Genomic DNA, 15,657 nt, shown 5'->3' with positions numbered 1-15,657 from the left:
AGTGATAATGGCCTGGTAAAGGTAGTGGTGGTGAATGAAAGTGACCTTCCACTACAATTTACCAGAGGTTGACACATCCGCCCCGGAGTGAGTTGTGATATCACAGCAAGTCAGCATATTTTGAAGACCGTCACTGTAGAGGTCGGGTTGCAAAACTTTCGCCCTTCTGGTCCTAGAACATTCTCGCCAACGCAGAAGGGACAGATAACGGGTTTTCTGCTTTTAATAGTTCGATCAATTCCCACTGCAAAAAAGTCATCCTGGAAAGAGTAGGGTTGTGTTAAGAATTCAATTCAGAATGGTAAGATCGAAGAGAGCAGTCAACATGCTAGAAGACTGAGAAACACTATACAACAATAGCTATTACGCACCTGAGGAGAAAACAACATAGAACGAATTCGCTTTTGAGCCAGTGGCCGGTTGGTGCTGCTGCAAGTCGTGAGTAGAAGCCACATGTGCTACGTACCATCAAGACTTTGACCCTCGCAATCTTCGCTCCATGGAAAGTGGATAAACCAAAAGTCGCGCCTGAAACGTACGGCCGATGTGCCCTAGAGGAAGTGCAGCACAAGCTCTCGAATGATCGTAGTACTGACCTTGGCCTCTCCATCGTGTCCTCATCTCAATTTTAGTCCTCCTCAATCTCTCCTTCTTCTGAGCCACTGTGGACACCAGCTGCCTCAGGCTCCTCCTTCTTGATCTCAGGCGTCTTCGTTCTTCGACGTTCTCGTGAACCTCGACTGTCGCGTCTACGTCTCTTCTGTCGACTGCTGTCAACACTCTCTCCAGGACTGTCGCGACGACGCCTCCTCTCACTGGTAACACTACGTGATTCCTCCCCGTAATTCAACTCGTCACGACTACCACGAGGATCGGCTCGCGTTCTGTACAGGCGTTCTCGCTCATCGTCACGATCTCTTCGATCTCGATCATATGGTGCAGGTCTTGGTGGTGGACTACGCTCTAGTCGTCCGTGTCGTTCGTCACGGTCTCTTCCATCTCGGTAAGCAGTTCGAGGCGGGCTCAAACCGAAGGATGGCTTTCTGTATTTGTTTTCGCGTGCTGCCATAGCTCGTCTGCGTTCCTCTTCATAGGGGTCTGCTTCAGGAGACTTTGACAGCCGTGACCGTCGACTTTCACGATGGCCATTGCGATAGTCACGCTCGTCACTGCGTCTAGCTCTTCGCCTCTCTTTTTCTTTTTCGGCATCCTCGTCCTTTTCTTTCAGACGCTTGATGTACTTCTCGAAAGCAGCCTGGCGACCTTCTTCGTCAAGGGATCGATACTCTTCGGACTTTTCGATGCGTGGCTCAATCTCTTCGTACGATTCGGTAATCTTGACGGGAGGTTCTAGGTGTTTGATCCGCGAGCGAAGAGCATCGATAGCGCGGCGACGGTTTTTGTCAGCGGCATACTTTTCTTCTTCGTTTCGTTTTTGAATTTTGTCCTGTAATCGCTCGAAGATGAGCTGCAACGTGTCATTATCGATATTTGCTGTTCGGCGATCAGTGAGCATGATTTTGAGAAACTCATCGAATGTGGTCTTGCTTGTAACTTCATATTGTTTGTCCTGTATCACTGTTAGTGGGTTCCATAGTATAATTGGGACAGCGACTAACCTCCAGCACATCATATGCGGCATTTTTCCGACCTCGTAAAGCCCTTTCTTCCTCCTCTAGCATATCCCAAAACAAGTCAAGTGGAGATGAGCCACCCTGGCCCAGAATATTGACATACCTCGGGTCCTCTTCAATGTGTGGGAGTAAGTTACTCCACTTCGTTGAAGCTGTGATTAGACCCTGTGCTCGCTTTTCCTTGAGCAATTCAATAAATGCATCACGAGCCTGGCGTTCTCGTCGATTTTTTTGTGCTTTTTGCTGCTGACGAGCATCGTTGAAAGATCTCTCTAGTGATTTGATATGATTTTCAAAGGCATTCAAGACATCTGACTTACTGAGAAGCTTGAATTTGGCATCATTCTGCACTCTCTCATTTGACTGAATCACTTCTTGAGCTTGAGACCATCGAGTATATGGTTCGAGATCCAGGGCTTTCAAAATGTCAGCAAGTTCGGTATTGGCTGACTTCCGAGCCATGACCTCCTCTTCCAGATGCTGCTTTTTTAGTTCGACAATGTACTCAGCAAAGAACTGCTTACGCTCTTCTTCATTGTCCGTCGATCTGAAAACAGTCTCGCCTTCGATGATGGGCCGGATCGTCTTCCAACGACTGTAGTGCTTGATTTCAGGATGTGTTCTCAACATAACGGCGAAATCTGTTCGTAATTTAGCCAGACGTTCTTTGGCCTTTTCTTTTTCTTGTTCGCGAACCTCGACAGCGTATTTCTCGAACGCAGCTTTTCTGTCCTTCGGGTCTTTTAGAGCACGATATTGTGGATCCCTAATTGTTGAGCGCATAGCCTGTTCCCAGGACCAGTCGGGCTGAACATTCGAGCGCTTCAGTAACTTCATAAATGCAGCTTCGGCTTCTTCAAAACTAGAGTAGTCTGGCACGACTTCTTTAGCTACGGCAGGCAACGTTATGGTTTCTCTGCGTGAGTCGAAGGTGCTGGAGAAGTCGCGTGGCTGATATGCAGAGAGGGCCGTCGAGGTGCCTGCACCAAAACCTGGCGTACTAGGCGCTGTTGGAGTCGCAGGTGGTTGCTGAGGTGCAGGTAGGGCATCTAGAGCATCCTTGTATTCGGCTGGCATCTCCCAAACGGTTTGCTTCGTCAGGGCATGTGCATAGTACTTGCGACCATCTGGCGCAGTATATTCTTTCCATGGCTGCGCAGCTAAGGCACGCTCGACAGGCGTCATAAGGTCCTGTGGTTTCTGCCATGAGGTCTCCTTAGTTTGTGTATTGTAGTAATATAAACGGCCATCAGGTGCTCGTGCCTCTTGCCAGAGGCCTGCTATTGGGGGAACACCGTTCATCTTTGAATGTCGCGCAACCTAGCAGTGTGAAAGATATCAGAACAAGTACTGTTCCTGCAGATACTATCGCGACCCGAAAGAAGGCAGTAAGAGCAAAAGGAAACAGGTGCTGGTAATCGTGACTATGGTGTTTTCAAATTACAAACAACAAATTTGGTCAACTCAGCCCGTCGCAAGGCTAGTCTCGGCTTACTTGCTCTCTGAGGCGAATAGAACTTATCGACCACTATTAACTAGCAAAGACCCCTGCACTGAGACAGTTACTGTGATCCATATAGCCCACTTATGCGTTGCAGAGAATGCCTCTTGATCAAAACGACACAAAGCTACTACACGATGTGACAGCTAGTATCGTTGTCCCAGCACATCCCATTGCACCCCCTGCTGAAATACTCTCGAGACACTCAGGCGTTAAGGAAAGGACTACATTTTTCTATGGTAAGATTCCTATCTTAGCTTTCGAGCCTATTCTTACTCATTACTAGACTAGATGAATCGCTGAAGATTCTGGTTTTGCTGGACTGTCCAGCCTGTCCAGAACAGAGGCTTGAGAAAATCCTACAGAGGCTCGAAATCAGAGTCGATGCTTGGGCTTTGACATCTAGAGATGGCGACGAGAAATCACCATCTGAGGGGGGCACAACCCGCGATCTGATTGCGTCTGAATCAGTAATCAAAGCCGATGATCCAGTCACTCTTGTCAAGCAAGACGATCAGACTGACGGAATTCGACTTCAGTTAGTATGGGAATTGCATTTGACTTTGGGAAGACCACGCGTGCGCTCGCCCGACCAGAAGGTTGTATTCGTTCCAGTAGCCACTGTCATCGACAAAGATCTAGACGATGATCAGGAAGAGTTCCTAGAACCATTCACCTTGCTGGAACCAAATCTGTTTCAACCTCTTGGAGCACTTCCCGGTGCGGCAAACCCATACCTGCCTCTATCTCGATCAGAAAGGGTTGCTCCACCACCACAGAAAGACAACCGCATACGACTCAAGCATCAGTCAACGGAGCCAATACGTGCATTTGCAGCCATTATGCCTCGATTGAAGTACAACAAAATCCATACACTACCTGCAGTGCCTAAAACCATCGCATCCTTGGATATTGAGATGAATCCATTCGAAGATCTCAGAGGCAGAATTGAGGAGATTGAAGTCTCGATGACTAATGGGACAGTTGCATCACTCATGCCGGACCCACTGCCTATACCTTGCCAGTCAAAAGACTGTGTCACGTTCTTGTATGATTTACAGTCCACTCGCAAGTCTGGAACAAACATTCCCCTTGAGCAGACAAATATCCACACCAGTTCATCCTCAAATCAAAGCGTCGATGTGCTTAGTGTGCGCATCGTGGTCAGCTTGTTTATCGACTCCACTACCACGGCCATCATTACTACGTCGTGGACCTCCAACATTGACGTCTCCCTAGCGCTTAACCCTGCATTTGGCACACCATCTCAAACTTTGCAACGCACAAACCGTCCGACCTCACTTAACTTCGCTCCCTACCCTGATCCGGGCAAGTCTCAAGCTCGCGATCGGTCGAGTGTTGGAGGCGTACGAACCGCTTCAACATCTCTACAGCATCAAGTAATACCGACCTCGATTCCGAGACAATCTCCATCAGCAGGCTTATCAATCTCCTTCGAAGCGCCCGACGAGCCAGTCCACGTCGGCGTCCCATTTACATGGCGTGTGCTGATCGTCAATAATACCCGTACTTCCGCGAAACTAGCCATCGTCCCACTACCTCGTATACAACGTCCCACAAACCCCAATCAACACTTTGCAAAAAGATACGCCCCAAAAGCAAGCAGCACATCCATCATACCACTAACCGCTATCAGCACCACCAAGCAACACTCCCGCAGCACAACAAACCCACACAACACTGCAAAAGCCGTCGTCGACGAGCACGTCCTGTACGCTCTCCACCACCAGTCACCTATGGCGGGCGCTACAGCTGTCCCACCAGAGACAGACCTGATGAGTCTGACGGCAGAACTCAGAATCGGCCCCTTGAGCCAGAGGGCGTGTCATGAGGCTGAGATCAAGTTTATTGCGTGTAAGACCGGGACTCTGACGATTGAGGCTATGAGGGTAGTGGACTTGACGAGGGAGGGTGAAGGTGGAGTTGGTGTGATTAGTGATATTAGGGAATTGCCGGAGATTGTGGTGGTGGAGGGGTAGACGGTTGAGAATGAGTAGATTAGGGCTAGATAGATTTGAAACGTACTACATGAACAATAACGGGTTGCATTGAGTAGCTAGTATGCAAGCCTTCGTTCCTGCTACTTGCTATTGACATCTTCAATAGCTTTTGAGAGACCGTGCGCCAATTGCAAGGACCACAGTCCTACTCGTGTCGTTGCTATACACGTATGAACTCAAACACATCAAACAAATTTCTAGCCTATCCGCACAACAACATTGACTGCCCATCCACCTACAACTTACTCTTCATGCTACTCCTCTCGTCCTTCTTGAACAGCACACCACTATCAGGGTATGGATCGAACACGACCTTGTTCAGCGGGTTATCCTCACTCGCCCTCTTGAACATATCCTCATACACAGCACCATCATATCTTCCCAAGCTACTATCGAGCAACCAGTCCGAGAATTTCCAGCTGTCGACCAATCGTACAGCATGCGGTCGGATATCAGTCATCAACTGAGGCACAGTCTTGGTACGAGCAAGCTGGATCTGACGGATTGTGCAGGCAGCGCTCTGAAAGAACTCACTACTTTCTTTCTCGAGAGTGTGGAGGGCATAGAGGCGGAAGAGGCTGTGCAGAACGTCCTTGGTCGCGGTAGGGAGGGACGACTGGAGAGATGATGAGGCTAGTGCGCCGTGAAAGTTCTTCACAACCATGTATTGAGCGTGAGCTGTGGAGAGACGGAAGAAGTCGACGAGGAGAGAGTTCCAGGATCTCTTCTCTTCGTCTCGATGTTGTAGGGCTTGGAAGGTGAGGTAGCCGACACGCCAGGCGTAAGCTGCAACGAGGTCTTCGTCGTTACCGAGCACGTCAAAGCCTGCGCCGATGTCCATGCGGCGTTTGTATGTCTTGAGGATTGCTGTTGTGTCGTTATCGCCTTTGACGGCGTTGAAGTTGCCGGCCTTGCTTGCGTTCTTGAGGACTGCTCTGGCTGACTTGAGCAAGTAGCGAGAGACCTGTTGGGTGAGCATGTAGTTGTCACCCTCCCATGTCAAGGTTGGCAGGTAGTCAGCATACCAAGAGCCGATACCCGAGAAGGACGAATAGCCGTGGCCTCCACAGGCACGACGGCAGACTTCAAGACCTTCACCTGCAACAGTTGAGGCGTAGGATTTCAAGGCACAAGACGTGGAATGTAGATCCGCAAGCAGGTCCGCGCCAGGGTTGAGCTCTTCTGGACCAGCACTTCGTCCTGTCTGGTTGCTGTCCTCGGAGACTTTGCCAGGATTCTCCTTCCTCTTCATGGCTGCCTGGTTGGCATCGTATAGCTCAATCATACCTCGACCAGTGAAGTGCAAAGCAAAACAAGCGGCAAGAAGTGGGAATAGCCGCTGCTGGACCATAGTGTAGTTGATCACTTGGTTTTCTCGAACCTCATCTTCAGGCGCATCGCGGTCAGTGAATTGACGACGGACGGAACAGTATCTCACAGCGATGGTGACACCACGAGCAAGGACGGAGCCAGACTGGAGAACAATATTCGAGCGGACCCAGGTAAGAGTGCCATAGACGAGAGATGGGTTCGAAGGTCGGACGTACTTGTTGGAGTTCGGATCAACACCTGAAAATCGGGCGAGCATATTCGCATGTGGGATCTTTACCTTGTTGAACAACAGGAAACCATTGTCCATTGTATTGTAGCCGAATTTAGGACCAATATCGCCAACATGTATATTTTCAAGTGGCTCATGAGTTTTGAGGTCTCTGATCTGAACGACGAAGGGGTGAGGACCATATGGCTTGCCTCCGATGATGAGCTGTGCCATGACAACAGCATGGTTGGCGACCTTGCCAAGAGACCCGATCCACCACTTGGAGGAGGTTAGATGGGGCGAATGCAGTATGAAAGTCTTGTCATCTGGATTCCATGTTGCAGTGGTCTCCAGGCCTCTTACGTTGGAACCGTGACCCAGCTCGGTCTGAGCATAGCAGCCGATGTACTCATAAGCCTCAGCTTTCTTCAAAAACCTCTCGTGTTGTTCAGGAGTACCTTGCTCTCGCAGAGTGATAAGGAACATAGACGCGTGTAGTCCGTATGGAGTGGGTTCACTAATGAGTTCGTTGGCTGTGTTGTATTCTTCCTTGGACCAATTGTGCTTGACTTGCAGCTGCCTCAGTCTCTTGCCGCGAGCAAGAGAAGCCTCGATCCGGGCTTCGCGTCCACGAAAGTAATTCTGTGTTTTATCGAACACCGGGTCGGCCTTCAGGACGTCTAACAGCCTTTCATTTCTCTCCATAGCTTCATTGGTGAACATGAAAGAAGCCAATTTGTCGACATCGACGTTGGACTTTTCTCGCTCGAGCTCCAAGCATTTCTTCCCTGACCTGCCGGACTCGCGCAGAGCTTTGACCCAATCTGGATTAGACATATTGTCCTACAACTCGAGTTAAGGATCGAGATATGGACTCTGGTCTATTACTTTGACAAGTAGATAGAACAAGACAGAGAGTCAGGGCTGAGAGAGATCAAATCGCAGCTCTGACTTCTTCAGTGACGGCGTCACTTCACATGGACCGAGGCATCTTGGAGGTCTAACGTCTTTTGGAATAGCTCTTCAAACTCGGAGCTAGGTCATTTACCGTACTTACTTCCGTCCATTTTTCTTCACATCAAAAGCATGAGCCGCGGCTCGTAAGGATGTCGTACTCATGCAGATAATTGTTCTGATCTGTCAATTGTAGTAATCGGATACTGGAGGCATATGTGACACCCATCGAAGCGCTTGCACAATTCGTGATAAAAACACTCGAGTAGTCGTGCGACTAGGAAGATTCCGTCCCATGATTGGCACATCATCGGCGAACGCTGCCCTGTTTAGGCGAAGACCTACAGGCAAGCTAATCTACATAAAGCCTGGCGCGATCGATCTTCGTTGGTACCTGCCGCTGCCAACGCGTGAATCGATTGTACCACGCGGAATGTCCACTTGATCGTCCCAGGTCAATGGTCATGGCGTTTCTATTGACTCTTCCATGCCTGACAATGTAGACAAGTCTTTGTATAATGACGGTCGTGAAGAGGTGGAAATGACAGATCTGGACACCTCGTATGTCGAGCGAGAGCCAGCGTCTACCGCCCCCCTCATCACACACGAGCATCAGTATGAACAAGTTGGTACAGTTCAGACACCACAAATTTCAGGCTCAAACAGCTTCATATGGCTGTTGACCATCGCAGCTTGCGTTGGTGGTTTGTTGTTCGGATACGACACTGGAGTAATCTCAAGCACTCTTGTCTCTATTGGCACCGACCTCTCCGACAGACACCTTACGAGCCTCGATAAAGGTCTAATTACTGCCTCGACGAGTTTCTTTGCTCTGGTCGCGAGTCCAGTTGCTGGTATACTGGCCGATCGATATGGCAGAAAGAATGTTATAGTAGGCTCAGACGTCCTCTTTGCTGCTGGCGCATTATGGCAAGCCTCCACTACCAGTGTCTCAGGCATGATCTTTGGTAGATCTGTCGTGGGCCTTGCAATTGGCTGCGGATCTTTGATTGTTCCTTTATACATTGCTGAACTCGCACCTGGACATCTGAGGGGACGTCTAACCACTGTACAACTCCTATTCATTACCGGAGGACAAGCTGTAGCATATATTGTTGGCTGGATACTCTCCACCATGCCCGGTGGTTGGCGTTGGATGGTTGGTGTGGGAGCTTCGCCAGCTGTGTTGCAGATCTTCATGGTGGTAGTCATGCCGGAAACACCAAGATATCTCGCGCGGATGGGGAAGGAAGAAAGAGCTAGGCACATACTCATGAGGGTTTACAATAAAACTACTTCTGATCTCGAAACGACAGTCGATACCACATTAGGTGCGATCAGGAAAGAGATCTTGCAAGAAGAGGAAGCTGCTGTATCACTAAAGTCGCATGCAGATCTGGACTCAACCAGCTCGAAGTTCATGGCTACATTTTCTTCCCTGCTATTCCATCCACCACATGCACGAGCTTTGACCATTGCATGTCTCTTGCAAGGTCTGCAACAAGCATGCGGTTTCAACTCGTAAGTATCTATCCCGTGTCGTTGGACGAGACTAAGCCCGCGACTTTAGGCTCATGTACTTCTCCGCCACAATCTTCAGCCAGCTTGGTTTCCCTTCGCCGACTCTGACCAGTCTTGTCGTCGCCCTGACCAATTTTGCATTCACAGTCGTGGCTTTCTATCTCATCGATCGACTTGGAAGGAGAAGGAGTTTGCTCTATACTATACCAATCATGGTTGTCAGTCTGCTCCTGGCTGCTGTGATGTTCCGCTTCGTTGATCTGCCAACCCAGGATGTGTCTACTGTGCCTACACCTGCAACATCTGACACTCCAACATGGCCAACCCATCTCATTCTAGTTGCAATCATGCTCTATGTATCCTCTTACGCCACCGGTCTAGGTCCTGTACCATGGCAACAGTCCGAGCTCTTCCCACTTTCTGTACGCTCTCTAGGCTCAAGTCTATCAACTGCAACCAACTGGGGCTTGAATACCATCGTTGGTTTGACCTTTCTGCCAATGATGCAGCACCTCACACCAAGCTGGACGTTCGCAGTATATGCTATGGTCTGCGTTCTTGGTTGGATAGCGATCTGGTGTTGCTACCCGGAGACGATGGGTATGGAAATTGAGGACATTGGTGGTCTTTTGCAGACTGGATGGGGTGTGAGTGAGAGTATGCAACGACTGAAGAGGCTGCAGGCACGTTAGCTCAAAGCTAGAATAGAATATCGACTACTCTCATCCGCGTCGCTCGTGATTGACCTACAGGATGTCTTCTTCCTCGAAGCTTCGCTGTTTTCACGGTGACGTATCTTGTTTAGGCAGTCCAGTCTACCATTTGCGGATGGCATAATCACTCTTTCGTGATTGCATGACCACGGGTAGTGTTCAATCGAGCTCAACTTCTTCAATCGGCTCAAGAAATCCACGAAACGTAAGCTTCTCAATTCTCCAATGCTTTTCCGCTTCGGATTTTCCCTGCTCGTCAACCTTGCTAGGGTCTTCTGCTTTAACTCTGGCGTCACTGTCATTTGGCTCTACCCGATCTTGGCTACCCTGATGAATCTGCTTCGGTTGAACGTCTCCATTGCTCTGGTCCTCGGTAATATGTAACGTCCATCGCATGCCATAACCTTGACCATTCCTGATTTCGTATACTGCTACTCCACGATGTAGCATCATCACGTTCCTCCAAGCCACAGTTTCCAGCATTCTCTGCAAGGCTTCTGATGCGAGTCTGGTCTTATTTTCGTTGCTACCTACAGGTAGTGGCCAATAAGGATGCTTCCTCCCATGTTCACTTGAAGCCCCACCTCTCTCAAAGTGTTTGCAAAGAGCACAGGCACCTGAGGACATCCTTGTCTTCGACCTTGGAGGCACGTTGAACGTGTCTCTTAATGCATCGATACCCGGAGGAAGTAAGTAGATAGTACCTTGAGTCTTGACAAGTCCGGCAGCCCTATAAGCAACTTCTGCTCGAGACGGAGTTGAGGACCATGGTAATTGCAACCGTGAGTACATTTTTTGGTATCCTTTTCAAGACGGAATTCACGTCTGAGAACATCTGAGATCTGGCAAGATTGCCAAGTGTATGCGTCCTGGTAATCGTGACTAAAGATATGCCGTGAAGTGAAAGGAGAGGAAAGGCCGACCTTGTCGTCGTGTGACAGGTTTAGATCACGTGAGCTTCTGCTCTGGGGGCAAGCACGACCGCTGAACAATTGTGCCTCTTTGAAGGCCAGATGTCAAAAATCGACAACCAATCGTGCTTCAACATTGCTGTGCGACATAGCGAGTTCTTACTTCTCTGTCTGACTTGGATATACTTGGATAGCGCACAAGTGCTGACATATGAGTGCTTCCGACCAGTCTCAACTGTGAGGCGGATAGCCTATCCATATCCCTCATGTGGTCTCCTCCAGTGCACTCTTTCGTTCGTACCTCAATATCCTGGACCAAATAAGCATTGAAGATGAACGACAGGACGAGTGCCGAAATTGTGAGATATGTATTGGCCATATGGCGTGCCTCAGGTTTTTGCACATCACCTAGCAGAGACTCATTCGAATGCTGGTGATAGCACCTCGCCTGAAGCGCGACGCGAAAATGACAGCGCAAGCAAGGAATTTGAGTCCTCACAGGATGCTGCGCGCGCTTTCAAGACGGACGAACACGAGCGAGAGTCTACGACAAGTTCGATCATTGATGTGAGGGTTACTAGGAGTGAGCACCTCTTTGCGACTCTGACGAAAAACGTTCTTGCTCTATGGTCAGTTAAACCAACTGTACTGTTGGTATCTTTACGACGTTCTGAAAAGTCCGTGGCCAGTTATGGCGATAATATCGGAATGCACTTCCGCCCAGATGGCAGTCTTATTGTGCTACATACGTCTTTAGGATTTCTGATTCTGTATGCGATTGAAACTGATCCCAACGTTCGAGTACTCCAACAACGTACGCCAGAAAGCCAGACAAAAAAACAGAGCGTTGCACGCACTTTTGGCACGTCCGACGCCTCAGGATTAGCAGAGGTCGTTCTGAGATTTCGAAAGACAATAAAAATTGACGCTGGCATAAGCTCTATCATAGCCACTGACCAAGATCTCGTAATCGTGACTGTCAAGCCTCCGGCTGTGCAATGCATCAAATGGGAAACTCACAAAGGTCTCCATCAGACCTCAACCCAGCTCATGAGCAAGATGCAATGGATCGAGAACAAGACGACTATCTCACACATGACGCACGATCGTGCTATGAACCTGTCTGTATGGATAGGCGACCATGGGTCAACCTATGCTGTACGAAGAGTTCGTCCGCAGATCCTAAGCAGAACGTCCTCTGCGGAGAGCTCGCAGTCATCAGCTTCTTCAGTGGTACCAGCATCCAGAATCTTTGATGGGTACAGATTTCATTTACCGTCTGGAGAAGGTGAGGAGGCACTGATTGCTGCCATCAACGCTCGTTTCTCTCTCATCGCAGTAGCTACCAAGAACGGCAAGATATTATGTTTCGCAGCGAAGGACTATGCGGGAAACATACCACTATCCCACACGTTCAAAACCAACACATCACCAACAGGTACACTTAGAGTCACTAGCTTAGTGTGGTCGCCGGATGGGTACTGCCTCTTCGCTGGCTTTGAGTCAGGCTGGATGTCTTGGAGTGTGTTCGGGAGAGAATTGGCTTCGACATTCACTGCGAATGCTGCACATGCTGAGAACAACAACGAGAACTGGTTGCTACATATACAAACTGCCAATTGGCTCAGTGGCGGATCCGAGCTGCTGCTGACTACTCCTCAAGACTCACGTATCTGGAAGCTTGACTTTTCAAGAAGTGCGGCAGTAGGATGCTTCGCCTGTGCGAACTTGGTCCGGGCTCTACACCAGACTCCGCGAGAGCTGGCTGTATATCGTGGACACGAGCTGCCTGATCTCACCTCGATATCCAATGAGGCTTCATTGTGGCATCATGCCCAATACCCTTCGAGTTACCTGCATAGTCAGTGGCCAATCCGGACAGCAGTGGTATCGCAGGATGGCAGATACATTGCTGTCGCCGGCCGCCGCGGCCTGGCTCACTACAGTGTCACTAGCGGTCGATGGAGGACTTTCTCTGATTATGCTGTGGAGAACTCTTTCGCTGTGCGTGGTGGTATGTGCTGGTTCAATCACGTTCTTGCTGTCGCTACAGAACATGCGCAAGGTTATGACTTACGACTGTACTCTCGAGATCAAGATCTTGGTCGTGCTCCCTTGCATGCAGAATCTTTTGCCATGCCTATCGTGTTCGTGGGACCATCGGGAGAAGATTCACTGCTTGTTTACACGTATGAGAACGTGCTCTACCATTACATCGTCAATGTTACAGACCGAAGTGCACAATTACTTCAAGTTGGCCAAATCGCCTTTCATGGTCTTGTACGAGCACCAAGTAGAGTTAGATCAGTCAGCTGGGTGCTTCCAGAGCAGCAATTGCGAAACGGAGATCCTTCCAGGGATGTTGAGCACGCCGCGGTACTATTTCTGATAGACGACAAATTGGTCCTTCTGCATCCCTCGCGAACACCTGAAAATGCTGTGAAGTATGACATGAGGGTCATTGCACATCAGGTCGAGTACTATATCCTCATGAGGGATCAGATTTACTTCAATTTTGCGAATGTACTAGGCGAGTCTGCTCCACCGACGCCATCGCCCGGCTCAATCCTTGGTTTCAGACAGAACAGTATGCATTACTCTTTGCGAGACTCGCTCTGGATCTTTACAGGTGAAAATCTCTGTTTGTGGTCCGATGTACAGGATCTCTTGCACTCCATGACAGGACTTGCGACCTCGAAACAATCGTTATTGTCGATACCGCTTGACTTCTACCCACTCTCTATCCTGTTGAACAAGGGAGTAGTCCTTGGCATTGACTCTGAAAATTTACAGCGTCGAGATGTGAACTTTGCACAATTCAGGACAACGATCAGAACTCAGCTTTTCCTGCCTTACGTCCTCAGATACCAACTTTTGGAAGCGAATGATACTTCTGTCGCCTTCGCAATCGCTCATCAGTATCAGGACTTGACGTATTTTCCGCACGCATTGGAGATCCTGCTTCACATTGTGCTTGACGACGAAGCGGATCGTAGAAGAAACGAAAGCACCTCAACTGCTACCCAGGAACCACTACCAGCGATTCTTTCTTTCTTACAGATGGCACTGTCCCCGGAAACCTATCTCGCGACTATAGTACAATGTGTACGAAAGACCGAGTTCTCTTTCTGGCAATATCTGTTTGCCCATCTCCCGTCGCCTGAAACCATGTTCGAACAGGCACTAGCTTTAAACGATTTGAAGACAGCCAGTGGATATCTCATAGTCATGCAGACTTTTGAAGAAGAGCAAGAGGAGACGGCCGACGAAAGACAGGATGCTGCAGATCCTCGAGGCTTCGAAGAGCAGGTAGTGCGCCTGATGAGCTTGGCCAAGGCGAAGAGCGACTATGAACTTTGTTCAGAGCTAGCTCGGTTCATGATAGGTATAGATCCACGAGGAGACACATTAAGGCGAGTGGTTCAGAAAGTAGGCTTTCGTGGGAATAACGTGTACCTGCAACCTCAACGGGCGAGGTTGTCGAGCCGTAATATTGCTTTACAACAGGCGGAAACAGCGCATCCTAAACCACAGACACTGGGTAAATTGGATATTAGACTTACTAGGTTGCTGGCGGAGGAGCCGAAGTCGGCTGGAGCTGAGAGTGAAGGTGTAGTTAGTCGGAGTAGTGCTGGCGATTATTTTTCCGCCAGTCCACAGGACTTGTCGTAGCTGTATATGTAGGCTATCAGAGATCCCTGAAGTGTTGTGCACCGCAATGTCCCGTTATAGAGCTTGTGTCGATGACCTTTCATTTTTGTTTGTTCGAGCAGAAGAGGTACTGTGTGTCCTGGCTCGATTTTTTGGTTAAGGTGAAGGTTTTGCTCAGACACTGTACTCGTCTGCAAGTTCAACGAACGCCTCCACAACCATTTCAACATCCACTTTCTTGATCGGTATCCGATGTGGTCCGTCCCATTCTACAACCACGGTCGTGCCCGCAGCGCAATAATCCTCGACACATCGCCTATGCAGTTCAAGTCCCTCGTCCCGGAGCCCATGCACATGAACCGTTGGCAATCTCAGTTTATGTTCCGGCGCCTCAAATATCGCATCCATATCAGCCTCATCTGGCAATCCAGCCGCACTCTGCAAGAACTTCATCTGCTCCATCTCCTCATTCAGTGCCAGTAACGGCGCTCGTCCCGCCATAATGATCCCAAAACGAAATTTACCTAGCAGACTATCTCTCGGAACCTCAATTCCTGCAGCCTCATCCAGCTGCTGCTTCAATAGCAGACTACAGGCCACTTTGGCACCCTGACTGAACCCCAGCACACCGACGAACTCGCCCTTACCCTCGTCAGCCTTCATGCCCTGCTCGACTCCGTATATGATCTCATGCATGCAGGTTGAGGCATCGATTTCCTCATGGGTTTTGAGCCAGCGACTCCATCGTCGGAAGGGACCCCAGTTCGCGTAGACCGGGTAGATTCCTATGCCCTCATCGCAGAAGAACGGGGCCTCGACGAAGACGAAGCGGAAGCGAGGTGCTAGTTGTGGATGGGTTAGGAACGCGCGCATTTGGTTGCGGAATATTGATGCGTTGACGCCGCCGCCGTGGAGACATAGTATGCGTGGGAGGGTGAGGGTCATTGAGGGGTCGGGTGTGTTTGATCGAGAGGCTGAGAGAGTTTGTGATGATGGATGTAGCGATTGTGGCATGGTGATAAGTTTTCTTGAAACCCTCGAATTGCCTGAATGTACCCGTGCCTGGCCAGAGAGTTTTGTAATTCCAACTTATATATTAAGATGATTCTGCTTTTCTGATAATTATTTTTAGAACATCTTGCCTGAACTTCTGGTCATGGATGCTGGGATCTTCGGCAGTATGTTACTTGCGAGGATCTAGCCTTTATCCT

General features: G+C 49.4%; 5 protein-coding genes across 5 annotated transcripts; 2 read left to right on the top strand and 3 right to left on the bottom strand.

Moving 5' to 3' along the window:
• Positions 1-628: 628 nt before the first annotated feature.
• PRP40 (U1 snRNP protein) lies at positions 629-2,936 on the bottom strand (the record flags this gene model as incomplete). Its single annotated transcript, XM_064901328.1, has 2 exons — positions 629-1,570; positions 1,620-2,936. The coding sequence occupies 2 exons, from the start codon at positions 2,934-2,936 to the stop codon at positions 629-631; spliced, it is 2,259 nt and encodes a 752-aa protein (XP_064752404.1).
• A 299-nt stretch (positions 2,937-3,235) lies between these two features.
• On the top strand, positions 3,236-5,135 carry LTR64_007002 (uncharacterized protein; the record flags this gene model as incomplete). The annotated part of the gene is made up of 2 exons (XM_064901327.1): positions 3,236-3,374; positions 3,427-5,135. 2 exons carry the CDS (start codon positions 3,236-3,238, stop codon positions 5,133-5,135), a joined length of 1,848 nt encoding a protein of 615 aa, XP_064752403.1.
• A 256-nt stretch (positions 5,136-5,391) lies between these two features.
• On the bottom strand, positions 5,392-7,763 carry LTR64_007001 (uncharacterized protein; the record flags this gene model as incomplete). The annotated part of the gene is made up of 2 exons (XM_064901326.1): positions 5,392-7,520; positions 7,754-7,763. 2 exons carry the CDS (start codon positions 7,761-7,763, stop codon positions 5,392-5,394), a joined length of 2,139 nt encoding a protein of 712 aa, XP_064752402.1.
• Positions 7,764-11,161: 3,398 nt separating this feature from the next.
• RIC1 (WD40 repeat protein) lies at positions 11,162-14,467 on the top strand (the record flags this gene model as incomplete). The annotated part of the gene is made up of 1 exon (XM_064901325.1): positions 11,162-14,467. The coding sequence occupies one exon, from the start codon at positions 11,162-11,164 to the stop codon at positions 14,465-14,467; it is 3,306 nt and encodes a 1,101-aa protein (XP_064752401.1).
• A 153-nt stretch (positions 14,468-14,620) lies between these two features.
• LTR64_006999 (uncharacterized protein) lies at positions 14,621-15,460 on the bottom strand (the record flags this gene model as incomplete). The annotated part of the gene is made up of 1 exon (XM_064901324.1): positions 14,621-15,460. One exon carries the CDS (start codon positions 15,458-15,460, stop codon positions 14,621-14,623), a length of 840 nt encoding a protein of 279 aa, XP_064752400.1.
• Positions 15,461-15,657: the final 197 nt, after the last annotated feature.

The sequence above is a fragment of the Lithohypha guttulata genome (assembly GCF_036872675.1).
Source record: "Lithohypha guttulata strain CCFEE 5908 chromosome Unknown scaffold_5, whole genome shotgun sequence".
Lineage (NCBI taxonomy): Eukaryota > Fungi > Ascomycota > Eurotiomycetes > Chaetothyriales > Trichomeriaceae > Lithohypha > Lithohypha guttulata.
This window is presented reverse-complemented; position numbering and strand designations above follow the sequence as displayed.